General features: G+C 42.8%; 1 protein-coding gene across 2 annotated transcripts in view; it reads left to right on the forward strand.

The window, feature by feature from the left end:
• The window catches only part of MKS1 (MKS transition zone complex subunit 1), a 389,790-nt gene that overhangs the window by 347,147 nt on the left and 16,492 nt on the right, over positions 1-26,151 (forward strand). Inside the window, exons 14-17 of one of the 2 annotated variants that reach the window (XM_078679578.1) lie at positions 5,298-5,405; positions 9,944-10,077; positions 14,140-14,222; positions 23,595-23,692. In XM_078679578.1, the coding sequence (XP_078535704.1) occupies positions 5,298-5,405; positions 9,944-10,077; positions 14,140-14,222; positions 23,595-23,692 (423 nt within the window). Of the gene's footprint in view, positions 1-5,297; positions 5,406-9,943; positions 10,082-14,139; positions 14,223-23,594; positions 23,693-26,151 lie in introns of both variants that reach the window. The other variant, XM_078679577.1, reaches the window with a different exon arrangement.

Genomic DNA, 26,151 nt, shown 5'->3' on the forward strand with positions numbered 1-26,151 from the left:
TTCTGCTAAAGCTGGAATATTGGCAGTTGTTGGTGGACATGGAAGTGGTATCTCGCCCTGAAAGTGACCACAACCCCCTGGTACTTAAATTAGGGACACCAGGAACGAGGAGATTGGAGGGTCCTGGTTCCTCACAGACAGGGGATGTGTATCTGACTAACGATCGGAAAAGGTTAAAATGGGTTAGATTTGTGAACGATGAGTCCTTACAGGAAAATGTTAACTCTGTGGTCTTAAAAACGTTGGATGAAATAATGTTATATGATCTGCCGGAGGGTAGCTCTGAAAATACTAATATTAACATAATCATTGATCTTCATGAATGCTGTTTTGACCATCTTAAGACCCTACTTTCTCTCCCATGTCAGAAGGGAACTGCCAAATCAATTGTCCCCCGCCAGAAATGGTATAATAAAAAGTGTAGGGAGGCCCACGGTAACGTTATCAAGGCAGTAAAATCCCGGAATATGGATGTAATTAAAGCGGCTAGATCACAATATAAGAAATTCCAGTGGGAGGCCAAACGGGAGTGGGAGGACACGTATTGGTCAGATCTTCTGGACGCTTCCACCATGAATGACCCGACTAAATTTGGGAATTTGGTAAAATGGTGGAAGGATCCAGACTTACGTACCCCCTCCAACCATGTGCCTCCCGAGGCTTGGGTGACTTTCTATGCGGCACAATTTAGTATTGAGAATATTAATCCCCCTTGCACTTTGGGCAAGGCGCTTTTGCCATTCACCTGCGCGGAGAAACTTAATTTCTCCGAAGATGAGGTAGAACTAGCACTCGGATTGACGCAGCGGGGGAAAGCACCAGGCATGGATCTCATCCCCGCTGATTTGCTAAAATGTAAGCCTGCCCTCTGGGTGCCTTATATAACCAAGATCGCTAATGCAATTGCCAAGGGTGCCAGAATTCCCAAGTCGTGGAAGGGGGCGGAGATACTCCCAATCCATAAAAAAGGGGACAGGTCTGACCCGGGTAATTATCGTCCGATTAGTCTCTTGGACTCTATCCAAAAAATCATTGCGCGCATGGTTCTGGGCAGGGTCCAAGGATGGATCGAATTAGAGGACATATTATCCCCCATGCAGGCGGGCTTCAGATCGGGAACAAGTACCATCGACCAGGTGTTCAGATTTTGTCTGATCTACTGGAAGGTGGTCTTGCTTGGCAATGGTACCATCTTTGCAGCATTTATCGATCTGAAGTCCGCCTTCGATCTAGTGCCGAGGGATAAACTATGGGGTGTCCTGAGGGAACGAGGTATACCCATGGAGCTACTAGACCTAATAGTTAGAATGCATGAAGACAACTTTGCAAGTGTGAGGTGGGGTGGTCAGGGTCAAGTGACGGAACCGTTCCCAGTAACCCGTGGCGTTCGCCAGGGGTGTGTCCTGGCACCTACCCTTTTTAGGTCTCGCGACCTATCGATGCGCGCATGCGCATCGAGCGGAGCGAGAATTCAAGCAGCGAAAACATCATGAAACCACCAGCTTTTTGCTGGCGTTTTCATGGCGTTTTCCTGCAGTTCATGTGAACCACGTGTTCAAACATGAACGCGCATCAGCCTCCCTCCATTTGCCGCACAGCACATCAAAGGGCTTCGCCCAGCGTGCGCTCTGCGGCTTCTCCTCCCCGAATTAGTCATTTTCGCCGCTCCCCTGCCCGCCGTCTCGCATTTCTCCTCCCCCTCCCCTTCTCTGCCTTCCTTTCACGCTCTGTAGCTTCCATGCCACTCACTGGCCTGATTTGTAGGTTTCTGCCTCGTCATTCAGATATTCAGATATGAATCTTCGTGCTTTCTGAACACTAACGCACACGTTTATTTCCTTACATTACAAACAAGCATGTAATTTATATCACTTATAAGTAGTTGCTCATCGAAGCACCGCTGACAGTTAAGCTTGCTGTATCACTTCACATCCTCGACATGTGAGCCCAGTAATGCTCATTTTGCTCGAAACTCGGCTGTAATTAATTGCTTTCCTCGAAGCACAGCTGCACCGAACAGGAACCCCGTTCCTAGGGTACCTTTGATCTGTGGCTCTGTGAACAAGTTATTGTACACAGTCTAGTGTGAGAGGCTAATTAAACTGCGCCGAGCACGGCGCACAATTACCAGCTTCAGTACACTTTCGTTTCTTCTCATAACAAGCATTGGCATAGCCAATAGGTCTCGCTTGTAGGACCTTATAAGTATTTAGTTACAAGGATATTGTGCTGCAAAACAAAATACTTATAAGGTCCCACAAGCGAGACCTATTGGCTATGCCAATGCTTGTTATCTTATTTATGGATCAGTTAGTTAAATTCTTTGCGGACACTCCTACCGATGCCCCTATGTTGGCAGGGACTAGGTTCCCAATGCTTATCTTCGCTGATGACACCCTACTCCTCTCTAGAACACGAAGCGGACTTCAGCGGGCGCTGGACCGCTTTGAGGAGTTTTGTGACATTAGCGACCTTAAGGTAAACATGGACAAGACCAAGTTCATGGTCCTCACAAGGAACCATCCTGTCCGGAGCTCTGTAAGCATGAGTGGAGTAAATCTGGAACAAGTTGAGATCATGACATACCTGGGGGTTACCCTAGATCGCTGTCTGAAATGGAAAGACCAAGTTGGTGCTCAGCAGCTTAAGTTTGCCCGTCTTGCTGGGTGTCTTTTGAAGGAAGAAAAGAAATCAATAACTAAACGGGTCATCCCAGCTCTTAAGATCTACGACACTAAAATAAATTCAGCAATCTTATATGGTGCCGATCTTTGGGGCTATATGGATCTTTCCAATCTTTTTAAAACTCAGTGTAAGTTTCTACGAAACTTGATTGGATTACCGCAATCGACCCCTTCCATTCCCCTTTGTTTGGATCTGGGGTGCCTTCCTATCGATGAGATGGCCAGATTTAGGCTGGTGGCCTTTTGGAGGCGTATATGGACCTCTCAGGATCTTGCTCTTTTCGCGAAGGATTTGGCGGAAGTAAGGTCAATTGGGGGTTCTGGGAGAATTCCCTGGCTCCGAATGGTAAAAAAGATCCTAGTTGACATGGGGTTGGAACAGTTATGGACATCTCCCAGTATCAGTGCCTTTCCTTCCAAACAGGAATTTAAGGCACTCTACTGGGCTTCACTCCGCAGAACACGTGTCCTTGCCTCCGGTACCACTAGTCTCACCGGACGGTTCCTGACCTTCAAGTTGGATCCCCTTCGGGAGTTATATTGGGATATAATTACCAAACCACTAGACAAGAAACTCTAGCACCAGTTTCGGGTGGGAGCCTTGCCATTAAACACCTTTACGAACAAGTGGACTAACGGTGCTACCGAATTTTGTAGATGGTGCCCATCCCACAAGGAAACCGAGGGCCATTTCTTGTTCGCCTGTCCTGCCTACTCTGCACCGCGAACCAAATGGCTAAAACCCCTGTTCCAGCGCCTTCCTTTCAGAAAGTCAGCAGAGGCCGTCATGGTTCTTAGATCTAACACCTCAGAGGTGTTCGTGGTGAGTCTAGCTAAATTCCTAGGTTGGGCCTGGATTATTAGGTTAAAATGAAGTTAAAATTGCTAAATAGATCCTCCGATATTCTCACTCTGTGGTTACCTGCTTCCACCCCCTTTTAGCATAGGATATTACATAACATCTGCTGTTTCTGGAATGGTTTTGCTAAATCCTTGATCTTATTTTTTATAAATTCATGGTATCTGAGAGTTTTTTTATATGTTTTCGACAGGTTTGTCTTTATATTCCTAGTTGTTTAATAACATCTTAACTTTAATCTGTTTTTTTCTGTTCTGCTTATTTTTTTGCCCAGTTTTCTTTTATTATTTTTGTACTAGGTTGATACTGTTACGTTTTAAACTCATAAATTTTATAAATGTACATTGTTAATATAACTATATAGCATGAAAGATTTCTTTTAATATGTTATAATGTGTCTTTTATGATTTGTTATAAATCGAAATAAAGACTTTAAAACCTGAAACCTGACCCAGGTTTGTATGATTCCCTTGCATCAGAGTTTAGCACCAGTGTCCCAAGACCAGAGTCCATTCTTTAAAGGGCTTGGGCCATTGGGAGAGATCTGCTAATGACCTTCGTTGCGATCCCTGTACATCTTTTCAAAGCTACTGTTGTGACTCTGCAGTCAGGATCACATTTTGGGTGAGCAATTGGGGCTAAAAAAGGAAGCTGGTCTGTGGTCTAGATACTATACAAAACACTTTGGTTTGCAGACTTTACATATAAATCTGTTTGACTGCTTCTCCTCTATCTCTATTTATTTTCCTTTTAGACACTCTTTCTAGTTTGTTGACTTTGACATTTATTTAAAGGAACGAAGCAAACTAACTGTTATTGCATACACGTAGAACAGTGATGTCTGGCGGGAGTTGCAACTTCTTGGTCCATGTCACTACTAAAAGTCAAGTTGCAATATTTCTGGTCTTTTCCAGTACGTAGATTTCATATGTGAGACCGGTTGGACATGGACTATGCAAGAAATGTATCACAGTTTACAAATGACCTTACTGTTGATTAGGTTAGCTTTTACGTAATTGTACTAAATATCTTAATATTGTATAAGCAAAGTTATATTTTGTCTTCCTCTCTGCGTGCTGCCTGTTTCACCCTTGTACATCACTCTTTACTCTTCCCTCCAACCTCTCTCACTCTTCCTGGATTTATGTATCATACATTCTTAATATATTCACCATGTCTTTCTTTTCTCCTGTCTCCTATTTTTTGTACCTGTTATTTTCTCTTTTCGTCGTCCCTCTTCTCTCCTCACTATGCCCTTCCCTGATCCATCTTCTGTCTTTATTTTCACGTGTCTTACTCTCATTTTTATTTCGTCCTTCTGTGCCTACTTTCTGTTCCATTTCCCTCCCACTCGTTTCTCTTTCTCTATTTTCTCGGCATATGTGATTCTCTTATTCCGACTCTCATCTTATGTCCCCATTTCCTTACTTACTTTTTTCTTTCTCCTTTTCCCTCTTGTTCCATTTTCTGTTCTGTTTCATATCTCATTCTTCTCTGTTCCTTTCCTTACGTCTGTCCTCATCCTCAATTAATTTCTTCCCCTTTCATTTCCCTTATTTATTTTCCTTTTACTCTTTGATCTCACCTTACTTTTTTATCTTTCCCCTATCAAATCGTTCTCTTTCCTTCTTATTCCGTCCTACTCCACGTACTGTTTCACTGTCCTTCTTTTTCTTTCCCCTCATACACCTTTTTCTCTCTCCTGCCCCTTTCCTTCTATCTGCCTGTTCCTGTTCTTTCTACATTGCTCCCAGGCTCGCTCCCTCAGTGGCCCGTGTTGTACTTTGAAGTCCTTTCTCTAGACTTCTGGCAAAGGTATCGTGTGGAGGGCTATGGATCCATTGTGCTTCCATCGTCACCAGGTAAGAACCCTGGAAGTCTCTCCGATCTTTCTTTCCAAAATGTGGTGTGACGCATGTGATATGTGAGAAAAAGATAGTGTTTTTTTTACTGAGATAAGGAAGCATTTCTATTTTTACCTAACAGAAGCTAAACATTAGTATGTACTCTACGAAAGAAAGGCATTGCATACTTTAAGCATCCTCAGAGTTGTTCCGAATGGTCACAAAATTAGTGGCGCCATACAATTTCCTGCTAATACTAGTAGGAGACAGCTGTGAAGTTGTGTTTCTGGATGTGTCTCATGTGCCCTTCCCTGTTGTTGTGGTGCATAGAGAATCACGATCTGGGTGACAGAGCCAGTCAGGAGGCATGGTGTACGTGCCATGCTGGAGCTCTGGCACCAAGTCAATTCCAGGGGCTCCCAGAAGTTCTCGGATACCATGGTTTGTCTCAGGGTCAAAGAATAATGGGCAGCAACTTTCGCAGTCTTGACAACAGTCCCTCACTTGCTCCTTCAGTGGCACAACAAAAGCCACACAATAGAATCTAATCTACGATAGAAGACCATTGAAGGCTTGTAAGTTGAGACTTGTTTTTTACACTTTGTCTCCGCCAATTGCAATTATTGATCCTGCCAAAATAATGCCTGTGATGGCTTAACTCAGGGGAGATTATTGTGTGCAAATTAACATTGATGCCTGCTCTACAGGATTCCCGGCTGATGATGACCAGGAAGAAGCAAGCACCATTGCAAAAAACAAATAACACCAGACCTGCTCTACGCTCCACTACACTACCAGGAGCCATGGCAACAGGTAGTGGAGCGAGAGCTTGACTAGTATATTTGTACACTAGGCAGGTTGTAAACTAGGTTAAAGCCCAAAAATGAAGACTACTGGAATCAATATTAATTTGTTCTTAGATTAAAGTACAGGTAATGTGTACACATCCCTTTCGCAATCGACATGGCCTATAAACAGATTAAGCCAGAGCTTAACTGTATGCTTAGATTCTAATTTGCCTTTTAGAATTTGGATATCTAGTTTTGTCATATCAGGCTTTATTCATCTGCAATGACTGAAATGGATATTTCTTTATCTCACCTATGCCAACAAAGTCCAAGTTACTCTAGCACAGTTGCAAGGTATGTATGGGGTCTAAACCGGGTTCAGCTATTGCCTCTACGCCTAAGTGAACGTTCACCATACTCCAGTCGGTACACAATTGGTGATGTCTGGGTTCTATCCAAAGTGTTCTGGTTTGAACATATGTCTTCGAGCGGCCCTTTATTGGTTATCCATTTACCAAAAAAGCAAACTGAAAGACATTATGTACTGCATACAAAACCTTTAATGGGACTAGCTCTTTTATTCCCAATAGCGCGATTATCTAATTCACCTATGATGTCCTGCAAAGAGATGCACAGTCCTGGGACACCTTAAACAGGCCGGCCACAGGCTAGGCTAATGGCATAAAATAATTAATTCCCATGGTTCTTGCAATCCGAAGTAAAGATACATCTAAAAGAATAACAACAATCCCGTGAAAGTTCGACAATAAATCGCAGAAAAGCATCCAAGTGTCTATTATCGAGTTGGGGAGATAAAGAACAAAGATGTTTTACAGTCCAAAAATAAGCAAAAAGAAATATTAAAAAGTAACCTTTGAAAAATAAAGGCAGAGACTTTTACAGTGAGAACCAAAATGAGGTGCAAAATCATAATCCGAGTTCAAGTAAAACATTGAAGCCGAGTTCAGCAAATGAGTGGAATCAAATGGAACCCCTATCTCAGTCTGTTGCCAGTTTCTACAAAATGCAATGCTTAGGCCTTCCCCTCGGACAAAGAGGCAAAGCGTCTCTAGATGTTCTGTAAAAAGATGTACAGTCCTGGGGCATCTTAATCGGGCAGGCCACAGGCTAGGCTAATGGCATAAAATAATTTGTTCCCAAGGCAGATTATAACAGTGAGAAACAGAATGAGGTACAAAATCTGAATCCAAAATGAAGTAAGATATTAAAGCCAAGTTCAGCAAATGAGTGTATTCAAATACCAGAACCAACATCACAATCCAAGAACAGAGGCAGCAAAATATAAAGCAGGGTACAGCAATTCGAAAGTCCAGTAGGAGGAACAAGACAACAAAGATTATCCCTGAAGGTAACATAACCTGCTGTGCATCTGCGACTCTCAGGGTTTATATACCCCGCTTAGAGCTGGTTACCATGATACTCAAACGTGCTGTGAGGACACGGAGTGTTGGAATGTCTGGTCCATACCTGAGAAACCTTCAAAGTACAATTGCAGATATCTTTTGATTGTGGTAGAGAGTCCTGTGCAGCTGTCATTGAATGTGTGGCTCTAACATTCTCCACTAGTGAACCAGTGCCAGCACCATCCACTGGAGTGTAGTAGCCACAGCCAAGTACTATGCCATAGGGACCATGACCCCCCCCCCCCCCGCCCCCCATATGCATGCTCAGAGGGTATCTCCTCGTGGGGCACCATGGTGGGTACAACATGTAAGGCCTAACTTTTTGGTTATTAATACTAAAATGTGTTATCTTGATGAGATGAATTGAAAATCTAATTACTTCTGTGATTCCCCTTTGTTAAAAACAATTGTATGTCAAAATCTCGAGTTTTTATTATTTACTGCAATAACATTGTGTCTAGAGTATCAACTACCTACATATCGTCAATGCAGGTATATTTAGGTATTTAGGTAAATACCGATCAACTATTCATAACTCCACATTGACATACCTTGTTAGAATCATAAATCTATGTCTACTTATTTATACTTACCTTGATGATCTATATCATCAATGTACCTAAAGGTGAACTTAAGAATATTAAATCTATATACACACACAGATGTATGTATATTCGCAAAAAAACCAAAGGGTTAAATGAACGTCATTGTTAGTTGAAAATGTCAGTTAAAGCATATTGTTTTAAACAAAACCACTGTTATTTGCCAGTCAAAGTTATCTCAAGTAACTATAACCCATACCCTAGAGTAACTATAACTCGCGCCGCGGCCATGCACAGTGTTGTCATCAATGATGTCAGTTCAGTTATCATCAATAATGTCATCATTGACATCACAGAACATGTTGTGTGTTTTGTAATATATAAGTTCATAAGCAGTGCATAACGAGAGTGTGAGTTGTATTTACTTTAGGGCATGAGTTCTAATAGAAACTTAAGATTTTCAGTAGTTTTGTTTTAAACTGCATGTTTAACTGACATTTTCACCTAAGTATACTGTCCCCTTAAACATTTTTTTCAATGAATTTCGTATTTTTTTTTACTACAAGGTAAAATAATACTTACTTAACTATAACATCACTTTAAGCTTTAGTTTTTTTCAGTGAATCTCTAGGTTTTTTTTACTGCAAAGTAAGATTATATTACCATATTTAACAACCCTTTACACTTTGGTTTTTTTTCTTCAGTGAATTTCTAGTTTTTTTAAAATGTAAAGTAATATTTGTTTACCTTACGTAATAACAACCCTATGCTGTTCATGGCCTAAGGGCATGTGCCGCTTGGAATTGGCGTTGTGTCCCACCCCCTGCGAGTTGACCGCGCCCCCCTTCCCCACAGCCTTCGGTCATGCACCTCATGGGGTTGGCCACAGGGCCTGCATCCAACTCCTGTGCATGGTGAAAAGTTGGTCACTGGGCCTGGTGTCCATACCCCTGCAAGCCAGGCACTACGTTGAACGACAGTGAACATCAGGGGGTTGGGTGCATGGCATTGTGCTCAAACCACCACTGGCATGCATGGCTGACTGTGTTTTACAAAATAAATGGTATCATTTTAAGTAAGGCAGACCTACTGACTTTGTCAAAGGGTCAGAACAAGCACAATATAAAAATGTAAGCCTGTTGGCTTTATGAAGGAATCAGCATGTCAACATATATGTTATGTTATGTTATGTTATAACTGGATTTGTAGCGCGCACTGTTAGTCAAGACTGTCCTGGCGCGTGGGAGAAACAATGGCAAATAGAGCTGAGGAGTTAAACTACTTGTTGAAACAGATGTGTTTTTAAGAGTTTTTTAAAGATGGCCAGCTCAGCGGTATATATAAAGGTAGACCTATCCTATTGTCCTTGCTAGAAAATTACCAATATTTATAATCAAATGTATATTTAATTACTTCACACAGCGCAATGTTTCATGAAAGATTGTCAAAAAAATTTATAACGTTTTATTCAAGAAAAGCATCAAGATAGCTTTGAGTACTTCTTTTAATTTTTTCAGCCTACATAATGCAGCCATAAACACAACAACAAGAACTCCAGCACTCGAGCTGAAGAGCATAGAGCTCACACTTAGCATGCTTTAGAAAAGTATTGTTATGTCTTCTAGGGTCATGGTTTTAATGACCCAGAAGCTTACTGTTTTTTTCAATGTTGCTGAGGGGCAGCGGCACTTGCTGCATGATGACCTTCTTGTTCACGTACATGCATTGTCACACAGAAGCGCACATGCCTATACCTGCGTAAAAAACAGGGAGATGCTCATGTACCTTTGATGTTGTCACAGGCCTCCACGTCCTGACTGCTAGAACCTGGCGTCCTACTGTACTGGGTACAGTGTCTGAGCTGAGGAGATTCTTCATTGGTGGATCTCCAGAGCTGGAAGATCTCACCTATGTGCGCGTTCCAGGGACCTTTCAGGCAAGTTTATTTGTACATTTATGCTGCGTTCTTCCAGGTGAGATTAGCCATTGGTGGTTGAGTGTGCAGGAGAGAGTTTTATGCTTGCTATTGTTTCCACGTAGACTCCTATAAATGAGATCATCATGGGCAAGGTTTGGATACATCTTGAGAACGCAATTAGCAGTCCTACTTTCAGTCATGTGCCAGCCTTCCGGGTACTATTTCAGGGCATAAGCAGCGCATCTGTAGAGTTGGCAAGCCAAAGGCAAATCCATTTGCAACCGGTCTAGTAACTGCAGATCCCCTTTGATTACAGAATTCAACCATTGGTGGCCATGTTGCCAAATGGCTTGAAGTGATTGCCTTAAGAACTTTAGGCAGACTGTTCTAGGACTAAAAGGCCCTTTTTGGCCTCTCCTTTCTTCTCACTGCCCTTTGATAGTCCTTCTGAATGTGAGATCCTTGTCTAAGCACCGTATAAAAATATATGATATTATTTTGGGTCATAAGTTTGATTTATTCGTGACATAAATCTGTCTCTGTCCCCCACCGGCACCTGATATTGCCATCAAGGTCCCGAAGTCCTTTCAGAATCTTCCTGTTTACCATGAAAATAATGTAGGAGATTGTGTGGCAGTTAATATTGCCGTCACCTTAAGTTGTCCCATGTTTCTCTTATACTTTGCAAGCAAAAATATCCTAACTTCTAATCTTACTACTAGTCCCACCTCTTTTGTAACTGATGAATTAATCTCTCATCAACCTGGATCGACAATGAACTTTGACAATGCTTTTGTTCACGTAATCCCTCTGTAAGCTCTCTGTCTCGAGGCTGCTTATCTCGGGGGATTGTAATATCAGAGAAAATGCCTTTTCTTGTCCTGGTACTAAGGGCCTTATTTAAATGGACAGAGTAATGTGTCTGCCAAATTTTCAGTCCACTCGCCTCTTTTAGAGATGGGAGGACCTTAAGCTTTCTGTTGGCAGATCCTTTTCTAAATCCAGTCACTGAAAGATTCCTCCAACAGCACAACAGAGTAGGAGCCGTCAGACGAAGGACATTACACTGCCTGCCCTATTTCAGGTGGACAGTGTAATGTCCTATTTTTCTATTCATCACCAACAGAGGATCAGAAAAAAAGCAGAAGGTGATCCCCCTCACCTGAGGAAGCAAACTCCAACTTCTGGAAAATAAAAATAAAAGTTGGGTGGACTACTTTCAAATCCGACAGTGGCCATCCACCGAAGTGTACCTTAAGCAAATGAGTGAACTGACCTTAATACAACATGCAACAGATACCTGGGATTGGGCAATACAGCTCATAAGCTACAATGATCGCAATTAAATACTCGAAACCATTTTAATTTCTTTCTTTTTTTTATGTTTACCAACTCATACATCCAGTTCTGCTTCAAGGTCTTAGAGTAAAGAAAGCACAGTGTAGCCAATGATGTTTATTTTAAAAAGTTATTTTACAAACTCTTCTTAATTCTTTTTTTGTAACAATCCTGCATTGTGAATGCTGGCAGAGAACCCACACACCCTATTGAAATAAATAAGAGTACCAACCTAGCCCCCTGAAGAAATGTGAATCGTATTTGTATGTACCTACCTCACTGTGAAACTGAAAAAGTAACACAGGTGCATCCCATTTACCATTGTACACAATATAATCTCACCAGCTGCCATCTCCTATTGCAGTGACGTCCTGCTGCTGGAAGGAGCTTCTCACACTGCTGTCTTTAGAGGTCACCACTGGCCTGGTGTTGATTACGAGGGAATCGCCCCTGCCCTCCCTTCGATGAGCATTCTGCCATCCTCCTCCTCTTCTTCCCCTCGGCTTTGGAGTATTTTCTTCTCCAACACTGTTGGAGCTCTGTGGGCCTCCTCCTAAGCTTTGAGGGCCCCAAGTAGATCTTCCTTCATTGCTCGAGCTTCCAAAGTTGATCCTTGTGTCCTCTTTAAAGATGATTGGAAAGAGGAAGCATAGAGGAAAGGCATGTACTACCACAAAATATGAGTCATATGTAGAATGCATGACATCATCATTGAGTAAGACATCCCCCTATTTAGTCCATGTAGGACTGCAGGATGTATTACAAGATCACTAGTTGACCTGATTTGTGAGCATGTACTTATAGTAAATTATAGTGCCATGTACACCAGCTAACCTACAGTAATTAGTATTTATATGAAGAACTAATCTGCATGTAAAATGCAGTATTGTTCATGCACTTGGTGGTGATTGGCTGCTATAGGAAAGCGCCATCTAGCAATTGCAATTTCCATGGTGTGCATATAAGTGCAAAGGGAATGTAGTGAAAGTTAAGAATGCCAATTATGTGGGCTAAAGAAATCTGAACTCTTCCCATAACTCCTTCGAAGTTGTAGTGGTATCGACAAGGGCCTAAGATTAGAACAAAAGAGCCCTGTGATTGGTGTTAAATAAATATTATATGGATTGACTAGTAATACAAAGCTCCAACAGCTTAACTCTATCTCATCCATATAGTGTTGGAGGACTTAATAAAAAAAGTCCACAACTCAGTCCAATTGGTGTGAGTGACTAATTTATGTATCTTTGTCTCTAGATTACAAGCTCACAGAATTACATTTTTTATTCGATTTTCATTCCTTTGTGGGGCACAGTTGGCTAAGGTTTAAAACATACTCTTTTTTTTAGGTCGAGCTATTAGGTCCAGCAGGGATTAATAGCTCGAACCTATAGCAGGGGAACAAACTCTCTTGAACAAGCGGATTCCTCCCAATGCATGTTAAGTATTGAAGCGTGATGCTTCACCAGCGCGCGCTTGGCCTCAGTCATTCCCTCCCACTTGCTGGCTCCCCTGCTCACCCGCCCCCCCACCCGACTTGAAAGGAAGCCTCGCACACCAACATTTGTCTCTCACACCACAGGCTGCTGCTCCCCCGCCCCCCCCGCATACCCCCCCAGCAATGCCGAGAGCTTGTTTCCCTAACATCCTGAAGTTCGTGCCATGGCGCTCTCGCATTCTACCTCTCGGACGCCCTTGCCTTTCACAAGTCAAAAGCGTCCCTTTCCCACAGAACTCGTTCCTTCTCGTTCTCTGTTGTTTCTCCTCTGCTCATCTCTCCATCCACCCGTTCTCTTTCCGAATCTACGCCCACTATGTTCCCTCTCCAGGCTATGTTTTAGCTGTAATAGCAACCATAAGTCTTTTTTGATACAGCTTAACTGTCAATCAAGCGAAATACTGAGAGGTAACTGACTCTGAACAAACAAATTGCACTTATCTCAATTGTATTCTATGTAATACGCTCTGATGCCCTCCGGATTATGTCAGCGCTATAAAAAAAGCTGAAATAAATACAAGAACATTAATTTACACGTACCCCGCTGCCAGAAGTCTTGTGAGATAGTCAGCTGCAGTGAATCACTCTACCCCAGGCTGCAGGTGAACATTTTGTTTTTTAGTGCATCACACGTCTTTGTGGAATTCTGATTCACGTACACACCTCTGTTCATGAAGTGCACCCCTCGGGTTACACCTTGGTCTATACAATGCATCACGCAGGTATACATTTTCATTATAAAGGGAATCAACCACATAGTATGCAGATATGTACAAAGAGTATTATGCAATAATACACTTTTGTTTTTAGAGTGCATTGCATAGATGTATAGCTTTTCGTACATAGTCTTTCACGGGTACCCATACGCTTTATTTCTAGTTTTCCTTTCACTTGCACACTCGATGAGACTGAACATGTTTTCCACCCGTTTCCCTTGTGTGTGCTTTTTTCCCCCTCTCTCTCTGTTACTGTCTCTCTCCCCTTTGCTTCTCCCCTGCACTGCTCTGCGCATTTTCACCCCTTGTGTTTCACTCGTTTGCACTTGTGCTTCTGCTTTGTGCTACTTTTCACCTTCTACCCCACCCCTCCACTCACTCCTTCATTCCTTCAACCAACAACAGTGCCCGCCCCCCCCTCCGCTTTTTTTAATTGGTAGTTTCACACAAAAACTTTTTTTTTTGTTTACTGATTTGAGTGTCAATTTCCATATTTGATCAGTCATTAAACAAGCATTTTTTTGTTTACAGGGAGATCGCGTGAGCCGTTTTGGGTTTCGAACTGAAACAACTGGAAGTGTCACTTTCAAGTTGTATTGTATTCAGCAATCCAGGTATATATTCATTATACTCACCTCTTTCAGCCATCTCTTATGTCTAGTTAATAAGACTTTAATGAATTGAAGATCTTTTGCAGAGCACGCATAGCTTGAGGTTCTGAGAGGTTACAGCTTTAATAACTGTACCTGGTGTCTAGAGATCATGTGTCTGCCATGGTGTTTGTCCAAGTAGGGTAGTAGTTCAAGTTCAAATAACTTTATTCGATTGTACACGTAACAATCATAAAAGTACATAACATCAACATACATTTAAAAACAATCCAAAAATTCATTTGACAAGTGAGGAATCCAGTGCACAGTATAAGTTGAGAAAGTGAAAAGCAGCGGGCAGCATGAGCATATACATTATTAAAAACACATTAAAAGCATAAATAATTTTATTGTAATTTCATAGTAAAAAGTTAAAAATGCATAAGGCGTCTTTACAGCATAATTAACCATCCATGCTTTTCCTAAAGGTGATAGCTGATTTTAAAAAGTTACAGACAAATAAAGTGCAGTCACATTTCAGCAATTGAAGATAATAAAGTGCGGGTTTGATTTGTGCAAAGTTCAGTTTTTTGAGGCACGGCTTTAGATATAGTTTCCGTGGTAGAAAGTAATAAGGGCAAATAAATAAAAAGTGTGCCAGATCTTGCGGAGACTTTCCGTCGCAGCCGCAAGCTGGCAACACCTCACCCCGATGGGCCCCACTAGGGACCGCCAATAGGAGATGGAATAGGTCAAAGCGGAACCTTATTAACAAAAAACGTTCATATCCAGTCATGTGCCATGACAAGTAAGGTTCCATTTGGGGACAGGTTTTGAGAAACAAGTGTTTCCTGACACTGTCCTTCTGTAGCTCGACCTCTTCTCTGTCTGAACATCTTAATATTAGCAAAGCATTTTTTACAAGAGTAACATCGGGTTTCGTGATCACGTTAGGACTAAAAAACAGTTCTGACCGGCCAATTGCCGTCAGGCAGTCCTTTATGTACTTCAGCCACGGAACTTTAAACCTCCCATCAAGTGTTAAAGCTTCTTTCAGTAAGGCTTGAGTGAGGGGTATATCTATATTAAGCCAACAATTCAACCAACATACTACTGGGTTCACTGCTATTCTGTCACTTAAAAAGGGGACACCCAGCTCCTCATGTACCGAAAAGTTCCCAGTACCCCTTGGTAGCCTCAAAATCTTTTTCAGGACATTGTTTTCTGTGACCTCAAGGTCCTTTATCTTGCAGTAGCCCCAAAGCTCACTACCATAGCAGGCGACAGCAACACTTTTTGCCTGATATAGTTTAAGCAGGGCGGCCGTTGGGCAATTTCCAATTTTTTTCGCAAAGCCTACAATGGCCGCGTTCACACGTGTTGCCTCACCCTTCTTTTTGGTGACTGCGGGCCCCCAAGATAATTTATGATCCAGGAGGACTCCAAGATATGAAAAGCTGTTAGTGGTAGGGATTTTCTCACCATTTAAACTAAAGGAGTTTATTTTCCGTGTACCCTGACCTATTTTCATGGCATAGGACTTAGAGTTGTTAATGCTTAGGCCACGGGACTCCATGAACTCAAAGAAGGAATTTAGTAATTTCTGGAGGCCATTTGCTGTTCTAGAGATGAGTACAGCATCATCTGCATAAAGCAGCACTGGAACCCCTTTGCGCTCTACAGAGGGGTAGTCTGCTTCTGTTTTTAATAGAAATTCCTCCAATTCGTTGATATACAGATTGAAGAGGAATGGGGCCAGGATGCACCCCTGCCGTACACCCCGATTGATTCTAAATTCGTCCGTTACTTTTAAATCTTGGGTGTATCGAACATTGGCTCTTGTATCTGAATGTAAGTCGGCCAGAAAATTAACAAGATTCCTCTCTACGCCCATTTTTATCAGAGTAGCCCATAAAATGCCTCTGTCCACACAATCGAAGGCGGACGACAGGTCCATAAATGCCAGGTAAACAGTTCCTTTTTTGGCCAGGGTATATTTACTTAAAATCAGATACAGGTTCAGACACTGTGTGATTGTCGAATGACCGGGTCTGAAGCCGTATTGTATAGGTGATAGGATGTTGTTTACTTTGGCCCATGTGGATAGCCTGTTTAAAATTATTCCCCCTACCACTTTAGCTACTGAGTTTATTAAAGATATCGGCCTGTAACATGATGGGCTGCTGCGATCCCCCTTTTTAAAAACAGGGACTATCGTTGATAACCCCCACGCTTTTGGAAACCCCGTATTCACTGCTGCGTTCACTACCGCCGTGAGAACGGGAGCCCAGAAGGAAACACTGGACTTAAAAAGGTCCGGTGGTAAGCCGTCTGGGCCCGGGGCCTTGTTGCTAGTTAGTCCCTGGATACCCCTTTCAACCTCATTGACTGTGAAGCATAGGGAATTATCGGATGGAGTTAAAAGATCATTTTCTGCCCGCTGCTCATCACTTTTAAAAATCACACTGAAGTGGGACATCCAGTCCTCCTCTGAGATGTTAGTGCCGAGGGCTGTATCAATAGGATTATCAAACAAGGGTTTGTTGATAATTTGCCAAAACTTACTGCTATTCCCCAACACTGAGGGGTCAAGAAGGGACTCTATGGTTTTAGCCTTAATTTCTTTTTTCCTTGCGGCTAGTGCCTGTTTATAAAGCAAACGCAGGTTTTTGATTAAAACAAAATCTCTGGGTTTAATTTTTAAGGCAATCTTCAGGTCTCTACTTGCCTTAGAACAGTTATGATCAAACCATTTAGAGTTGTTTTCGCTTTGTACTTTAGTTGGTGCTGTTAACATAGTTCCAATTATTGATACTATCCCGGACAAGATGTTCTCAGGGGGTGAGTGGGAAGATGTACAAGTTAACAACTCCTTTTCGCATGCATTATTTATTTTAATGTATAGCAAATCTTGATTTACCATTGTCCATTGTATGCGGCGTCTGCCGTTTATACAGCTCATCGTTCCCCGATCAATTCGGGGCAGTTGTTGTTTAAAAAAGGTTCCACCCAGGTTGATAGTTAGGGGGTTATGGTCACTGTAGACACTCAACAGAATGGTGAAGTTCGAGACCCATATTACAAGCTCGGTGGAGACTAGTATATAGTCTATAAAGGATCCCTGACCAAGTCCTTTAAAGGTTGGAACATCGTAGAGTTTTGTTTCAGAGACCAAGGACATGGCTACAGTTAAGTTATTTTCATTCACTAGATCATTTAAGATCTTGCCACCCCTAGTATGGGCAAAATGGAAACCTTCTATGTTATTACATCCCAGGGAACCCATTGGGGTAGAGCCAGGATTACCACATGGGTGTATATTAAAATCTCCTGCAATCAACAACTTTCGTGACACAGTGCAAACAGTTTTTCTTAGCAACTCTGTTAAGAACACGATATTACAATCACCATTGCCGTTGTTAGCATTATAAAAGTTAATCAAGGTCAAAACACATTTACCACTCTTCAATTCAAGCATCTGAATGTTACGATTAGCCATCTGATAATTGGATGTTTTACAGCACAAACCTAATTTAATGAAAACGGCCAAGCCACCCTTTGCTCTCCCCCTGGTTGATACAGCTGCAGGTATGACAAAGCTTTGAAAACCCTCAATATGGACATTATTATCCACCATCCATGTCTCCTGAAGGCATATAATTGTATATTTTTTAATAGATAATAACCAAACAGGATCACATAATTTGTCAGCCAAGCCGGCAATGTTCCAAGATATTAAGTTCATACTACAATCGCCAGATGCTACATCTATGAGGGTTTCTCTAGTAGTAGGCACTGTCAATAAGTCAGTTAGATCTATGTGTATAGTCCCCTGGTTCACGGTACTGGCCACATCTAGATCTGAGTTGGCCAGGGGGGGGGATATAGGCCTCAGGTAAGTCAGGGGATTTGTTGTTGTTAAGTAAGGAGTCCACAATTAACAATGATTTTCTAGGATTGTCTCGCTTTGCCTTCAGGGTGGCGGTGACTATGGCTTGGTTGTGTGCCTCAGCTTGTACGTAGTTATATTCTACTAGGACATCAGATAATGGTACAGAAGAGCCAGTCTGTAGTCAGTCTACCTCCTCCAGATCACTTTGATTGTGGAAAGCAGCGAACCTGTTAGTGATAGGTACATTGTAGTATGATGTTGGATCTATGAATTGGGGGTGTTCTGGATGGTAATACGACCCATGGGCAGCCTCCCAGTTCTCTAAATGGGAATCTTCGTAAATAGCCTCTCTGGGTTCCCAGGATGTGTTCCTTCTGTGTTGTCGCTGTGCACCTACAGTGTGATGGCCTCGGTTTCTTGATGTTATCCCAGTGTGGTGTTGGGTAAAGGTATCTGGGGCTCTTACATGATCAGCGATAGGGAAAGAGTGCACTGGTGTTGAAGGATGGTTAATCAGGGGGTAGAAATAACTCAGATCCTTAGTGCGGATCAGACTACTAATGGAGCTATCTTTCCAGTCCGTGATCAACTTTGCCGTGCGGCCATCCTTAAAATTTACTACAACACAGTCACCCTCAGTGGACTTGAATCTGTTACCCACCCAATCCACTCTTCTGACATTTGTTATTCTGCCACTAACGTATGGGGGAATTGGTCTATGGGCAGTTAGCCAGTGGCTTACTTTATTTCTTAATTCTACAAAGCTTTCTGTTTTACTTGCCACGAGTTGGGGTACCCCAATCATTACTACAGTGTGCTGATGTAAGTCAGGTGAAAGGTGAATATGATTGGGTTTTTTTAATTTTATTGTTGTGGAGATTTGTTTAGGACGCGTATCGGGAACAACATTTTGTGTGATTGTTGTTCTTAGTGGCTCAATTTGACCACCGCAAGGTTCAAAAGATGTACCTTCCGCGGCCCATTCACTCTCATCAGTGTCAGAGATATTACTCTCCGGCAAAGAGACCTGGGGTTGCACTGTGACTGTGTTGTTATTATCTAAGGTCTGAGATGATACAATGTTAAGCGCTGATGTACTTGCGGGTAAGCTGGATGTCATAGGGGGACTGCTGCTTGGGACAATGGTGTTAGTTTGTATCTTCAGAGTCTTTGTTTGCTTGAGATTACTTTTAAGTGGCATGGAGCTTTCCTTTGATAACGGGCCAGAAAGTATCTTTAAAATACTTGAGGTGTCTTTTCTTTGTTGTTTTTCAAATTTTGCAAAGATTTGCTCTAGGCTCGTTATTTTATCACACAGAGGTTGTAATGAAGATTTAATCAATTCTTCCAATTCAGTTGAAGTTAAATTATCCACTACACTGGCTTTTTCAGTCTGACACATTTGCACTGAGTATGTCTTAGTATGAACTGTTTGTATGTCATTTGGTGTAGAAATGTTCTCAGTTACAGGTATAGGAGTAGTATTTTGTGTGGCATTGGAAGCTTTTGCCAACCTAAAGTTGAACCAGACATCCTTGGCCGATGGCTTATGAATACCTAGTGGTCTATAAATTTTCCTCACTAATGATTTAGTTTTTGTACGTTTCTTTTGTTGGTGCTTACTATTATTAGGTGGTGGTATTTTATCAGCAAATATTACATTTATATTTGGCAAGCTATCAGTACAGATGCCCCTTTGCAAGTTTGGTGTAGATATACTGGGTTGAGGGGAACAGACTCTCTTCGAGCTGGAGGCAATGCCCTCCAAGTTGGAAACAAGCACCGGACTTTGTTCTAAACTATTTACAGTTATAGGGGATGACAGCAAAGCAGGTTTCTGACTGCTTTTTTGACCGCTAGGCAACCCTGTGAAAGACTGCATTAAGAGAGAGTCCTCCTGATTGAAAGAGGAGTCCATGGTGTTATTAGTTGCGGTGATATTTGCGGTAGTATGCTGTGACAAATTAGGGAAACACAAGTCAGGGGTTAGTGATAGGCGCCTCTCCGTGTTTTGGATAGCATCAGCAACAACACTTATTGTTCTTTGTAGCATTAGGTCAATAGCAGTAATTGTCGGCAAGGGTGTGGAAGGTAAGTTCTTATTTCTGGTGGATGATCTCGTAGCTACTGGAGTCTTTCTCACTTTAGTCATTTTTGCAAAGTAATCCGTAATTATTACAGAATTATTTTAACAGGTGAAGCAGGAATTACAACGGTAGAAATGAAAACACAGTCACCTTGCTCCTGGGGGTTATGTGCCGTTAGGGGGGTGGCCCGTCCCGTCTCCTTTGGTCCCCTGAGGGCCACAGAGGGCCCGCCCTTTGCCCGCGCTTTGCCCCGCGCGCTCCCGCGACGCGGGGGTGACGCTTCCTTTATGCGCCGCCTGGCGCGATGAAAAGGCGGCTGGCGCCGCTAGGCCTGCTGGGGGGTGTAGTTTCAGGGTCCCCCTCCGCTCGGCAACCGCAGTTCTTGCTCAAAAGCGGCGGTGGGAGGGGGACGCTGCAGGCGGCAGTCAAGCAGGCTTTAAGGGAGTCAGAACTCCGTCGTGGGGGTAGGTTAGGCTCACTCGGGCTCTGGTGCTGCTCAGTCGATTTCTCCGCGTCACCCGCTCTGCCGGGGTGACGCTTCCTTTATGCGCCGCCTGGCGCGATGAAAAGGCGGCTGGCGCCGCTAGGCCTGCTGGGGGGTGTAGTTTCAGGGTCCCCCTCCGCTCGGCAACCGCAGTTCTTGCTCAAAAGCGGCGGCGGGAGGGGGACGCTGCAGGCGGCAGTCAAGCAGGCTTTAAGGGAGTCAGAACTCCGTCGTGGGGGTAGGTTAGGCTCACTCGGGCTCTGGTGCTGCTCAGTCGATTTCTCCGCGTCTAAGTAGGTTAGTACATTTTGCAAGAATGGATGGACACTAATCAAATCCTGTCACTCTTCCAAGCAGGATTCCGAGCCAAAACGGCCACGTCAGACCACGTCTTTAGCTTCATATTACTGTATTGGAAGTATGCTCTGATTCTTAATCAAAAACTCTGTGGCTGTCATAGATCTGCTTGCGGCCTTCAACTTAGTTCCTCGTAGGCATCTGTGGAAGGCGTTAAGTGAAATAGGGTCCCTGGCCAACCAGATTCATTTAATTGCAAAGCTGCACAAAAATAAATACGGCCGGGTACGAGAGGGCAACCAAGGGGAATTAACAGAGCAGATTCCAATTCGTCGTGGGGTACGTCAAGGTTGAGTTTTGGCTCCTACTCTGTTTACATTATATATAAATGATGTTGCTAAGGAACTGCAGGACTGTAACAACAACTTTCCTGTATTGAATGGTAACAAGATGTCTATATTACTGTTTTGCTGATGATTCTTTACTTATATGGAAAACCATATATACTGGCCTTCACAATTTAATTAACAAGTTTCTGAACTTCGGTGTTTCTCGGGGCCTTGAAATAAGTGCATCAAAATGTAAATACATGATTTTTGGCAAATAGTGTGAGAGTGGCTGACGAACCTCTTGAAAGAGTTTATTGCTTAGATTATCTGGGTGTCAAACTGACCCACAAGATTAGTTGGGAACCCTAGCTTACAAAAAGCACCTTACTTCTGATACAAAGATCCAAATCAATACTCAGATTGCATAAACAGGCCCGGTCCAGAGCCATATCCCCAGCTTTGGTGGTATATCGAGCCAAAGCACTGGGTGCTGCCATTTTTGATGCCGAAGTCTGGGGGTATGCGGATACTCAAAAGTGAATAGTGGCGGAGAATACATTTATCAGATCACTTATCTGTGTTGCTTCAAGTATTCCACTTTTCTTGGACTTTTGTAGCAAACATATTGCAGATATGGCACACCTAAGACGTTTGATGTTTTGGGTTTGTATCTGGTCTACCCCATAACTGATAGGGTATAGGGGCGCTTTGAGGGATTTAAGGAAGATCAATGGCGCCTTAAAGACCCTTTGGTTACAATATATTTCAACATGGTGTAGGAAAATGGGACTAAGCAGAGTATGGGATAGTCCTGGGAAAATCAGAAAGTCTGAGGTTGCTTTACTCAAAAGCAGATATAGTGCCTTTCTGCATGACCAACAACTAGCAATGGCTGATCAGTTTCTTGAATTCAAGCTTAGCCCAAAGCTTTAAGTTTTTCTTGATGTCATTTTTCCCCCCCAGCCAAAAGTCTGTTTGTGAGAATTCTGTTCGCTTGCCTGCTACTAAAACCTTCATGAGTAAGTGGGGAAGGGAGCGGAATTTGGACAAATGCCCTGTCTATGGGAAAGTTCTTGAGACAAGGTACACGTTTTGTTTTGCCGCCGGCAATATCATGGCCCCAAAAGGAAATGGATCCTCCCTGTCTGTTTAAAGCTGGAAGCTAATTCTAATAAAATTGCATACAGAACTTTAAAAACTGACACCTCTGAAACAATAGTTTGTTCTGTAAGTTGGTTTTTAGCTAATGTTTGGCACAAAAGCTTTAAGGTTGTACTCTAGCAAGAGGAAGAGTGCATTACTCCCTTCTCAGAATTGAATTCTGATAGCTGGGGTTTGTGCAACTCTCTTCAATTAGATTTTAATACTGTACGTCCACTAAGCAAGGATACATTCGTCTGCTAGATTTGCACAGATGTAATATTAGAAGAATGCTGCCGTACCTTTGGTATTATAACAGATTATTTTCTTTTTAGTAGATCTCCTAAACCTGTGAGAAAATGTTAATGGCCTCCTCTACCCACTTACCTTTTATACTGGACAAATTGTACTTTAGACTTTAAGCTTTACACATGTTCTTATATTTGTACGCTTTGATGATTCTTGGCAAACCGAATAAAGCTTATTAGATCAAATGCATGTTTTGAAGAGCTAGAACACTAGAGCGGTTTCCACGATTTAAATATTGTCATATTAGAACTTTTAAGAGGTCTTCCGGGTAGAAATGTTAGAGTGCTTGTAGTGCCTGGCCTGGTAGTCTAAGCTCAGTACTTCATAGTTTAGAGATCTGAGGTTGTGTTTAGTCCAAAAACCATATTTATGCGTTAGGAAGCTACACTACCTGTACTGTTCCTAAGATGGGTACAGATCCTCAGAGGGTACAGCTCTCATGAAGTCTGAGACCAATGCGGGTCCTTGTCGTGAAAGGATAAGGATCTGTGTTTTTTGTCCAAGTCTAGTTCAACAGTAAGTTATGCACTGATAATATCTTGCAGATTATGCTGGCTTCTTTCTTGAAATGTTATACTGCTGGTTCTGAATCTGTCCCAGGAGATTACGTTTAGGTTTCAAGATGTTAGCGATCTGAGTCTGAATCTCTTCCAATAGCTTGCCTTTGATCTTGAGAGGATAAAGTGCCAGTGAGGTGGCTGGTCTGTATGCTAGATCTGAATCTTGAGATTTCAAACCCTAAGACTATATCTATCCCAGCAATGATGCTCTAGGGTTTGAATAGTAAAGTACAGTTGTTGTATTCTCTAGACAGCAGACTAGATTTCAGTCTTCAAAACACTATTCTGTTTTCCACAGGGCGTTCATGGATTCCAGCTCACTGAAGAAGAGGATGCAGAGCGTTTTGGACCGGCTGGGTGGTTTCAGCCAGGAGTCATCAATTCACAATGTTCTGGGTATGATTCTCTCTTTGTGCCCTCTTCCTGCAACCCATCCCAATGTGATGATTACCATTCCTGTCTCGCAGACTAGTGTGTCAATTGAAAATGTTGAGCTTTAGAATAACCTGCACCATACGGTCATTCCAGTAGAAATCTTTGACTACTTCTAGCACACTGTAATGATAATGTGTGGGTTCTTATTAGCTGGTTTAACCTAAACGAAGGAGAAAGAGGTGCCTGGGTGATTTATCTGTTGCTTCTCGGATGCTGGTGATTCTAGGGATACTTTACCAATAGAAAATGTTGCAGGATGAGGAGTTAACCGTTTGATAGGTACAGGTGTATTTATTGATGTTAAATCTCAATTACTTTTGATGGGAGATGAGATATGTTGGGTTTTTGGTTGATGTGCACTTTGTTAGTTAATTCTGAATTTTTGTTTCACAGTGCTGAATGCTTGGGGTGTGAAAGGTCTGACAGAAAATAATATTACTTCAGCATTGGAGCTTTCATAGATTCACATGCCTGAATCATTCCCCGTCATCGAGATGGGATTCTCCGGTATATAAAAAAGCAATGCTTAGTGTTATGTAAAAGAGACCAAACTTGTCTCTAGACCAATCGGATCTCCTCACCCTCTATAACACTCCTGAGAGAACCTTTTGCCCCTCAGATTTTCTACTGCACGTTGTGCTAGGGAGTCTCCTTTGAGCTCTGCTCAAACTCTATCTTATCAGCCTTTTTGAGGAACTTTGTTCTTTCATCTTCAGTTGGATTTGATAATACTTTGGACTGTCTTCAAGTACATTATTTTTAGAATGTCTGGAAAAGAAAGGTCTATTTAGAGCCTGTGCTACCTGCTCAAAGAAGAGGCTCTACACCGATGACCCTCATGAAGAGTGCATTTACTGTCTATACCCTGATCACCAGGCCAAGGACTGCAGGTATGTCGCACTTTCTCTAGTAAGATACTTAGAGATTGTGAGGGACGCCTTTTGTTATGGCTTCAGAAGCTAAAGGCTAGAAAGGAGTTATCTCTAGTGACAGCGATGAGGGATCCTCCTCTACATCTAGGACATCTCACAAGAGAAGATAATCTCCTCAGACTCTTTCCTCAGAGGAACGCCCTGGTAAGGCCCTAAAAAAGACCACTCATGGGTCTTCTGGGCGTAGTCCTTCAAAATCTCCTCAGCCAAAGGAAAAGGCGAGTAAAGGACACACTTCTGGTGAGAAATCGACAAAGAAATCTACTTCTGAGCCATCAAAGTCACCTTCTCTGGTCAAAGAGCCCATCAGGAAGCCATCTTCTATGCCTCCTGAGGAGAAATCTAAAAAACCTACATCGTCGACGAAGAAACCATCATCGTCGACGACGAAGATAGAGGTAAAGAAAAGGGCAAAGTCACCATCATTGCCTATTGTGGTGTCGACGGCGTCAGCGTAGATGGTGACGTCGATGCCGGTAACATTGACAACGACATCGACGACGATGACAGCGATGACGACGACCATGTTGCCGACGGGATCATCGTCGATGGTGACGACGGCGGTGTCATCGACTGGAACATCAACGATGGTTACCATGTCGTCAATGACAGAGAGCGCTCTATGCCTTGTGACGACGACATCGTCGACAGTAGTGTTGACGGCAAACTCGTCGACGGGCTCGTCGACGAGAGAAACTCCAGAAAAATAACTACTTGTCCGTAAGAAGATTACGCCACAGGTCACTTCCTTAAGCAAAATTACTCCTCTGGTTCCATCACATCTACTGGAGGAGGAGGAGGAGAATGACGGACCCTTTTGGTTATGCCAGTAGTCAATCACAACTGCATGTGAAATGCCAGGAGGATGATTACGAAGAGGGTTATGGAGAGTCTCAGAACCCCTCGCAGCAACACTATCGACAAGGATACCAGGAGAAAATGGTTGCAATGCCATCCTCCATGATGATGGATCTGCAGTTTATGCTGGCAGACTATAGAAAGAGATTTCCGCCGACAATAGCCTCTCAAGAAATTCCTGTGTCACACCCACGTTCCATCCCGGCTACTCCAGTCAGAAGCAGAGAGTCAGGAAATTACGCCTCCAACACCTCAAGTTCAACATCACTGGGATCCGGTTACCATGGACTATGAGGACCAGGAAGAGGGAGAAATAACGGATCCCAACAATGAGTGGGATGACTACCTAATCCCATCTCTCTAGCATCGCCCACACCAGTACCTGCGGATTCCCCAACGGTGGATATCAGTGGATTCCATAATTTAATGGAAAGAGCTGCGAAGAGATTTCAGCTTCCTAAGGCTACGACTCAGACGGAATACTTTCTCTATGATTTTAAAGAGCCATACCATAAATCGGTTAGATCAATACCAATTGTCAACCATGTGTCGGAAGAAGGCTTGAAGGTGATGACGACACCAGTGACAGTTACTCCTGTGCTCGCTAGACTGCAAAAGAAATATAAAGCC

Source organism: Lissotriton helveticus, chromosome 3_1 (assembly GCF_964261635.1).
Source record: "Lissotriton helveticus chromosome 3_1, aLisHel1.1, whole genome shotgun sequence".
Taxonomy (NCBI): domain Eukaryota; kingdom Metazoa; phylum Chordata; class Amphibia; order Caudata; family Salamandridae; genus Lissotriton; species Lissotriton helveticus.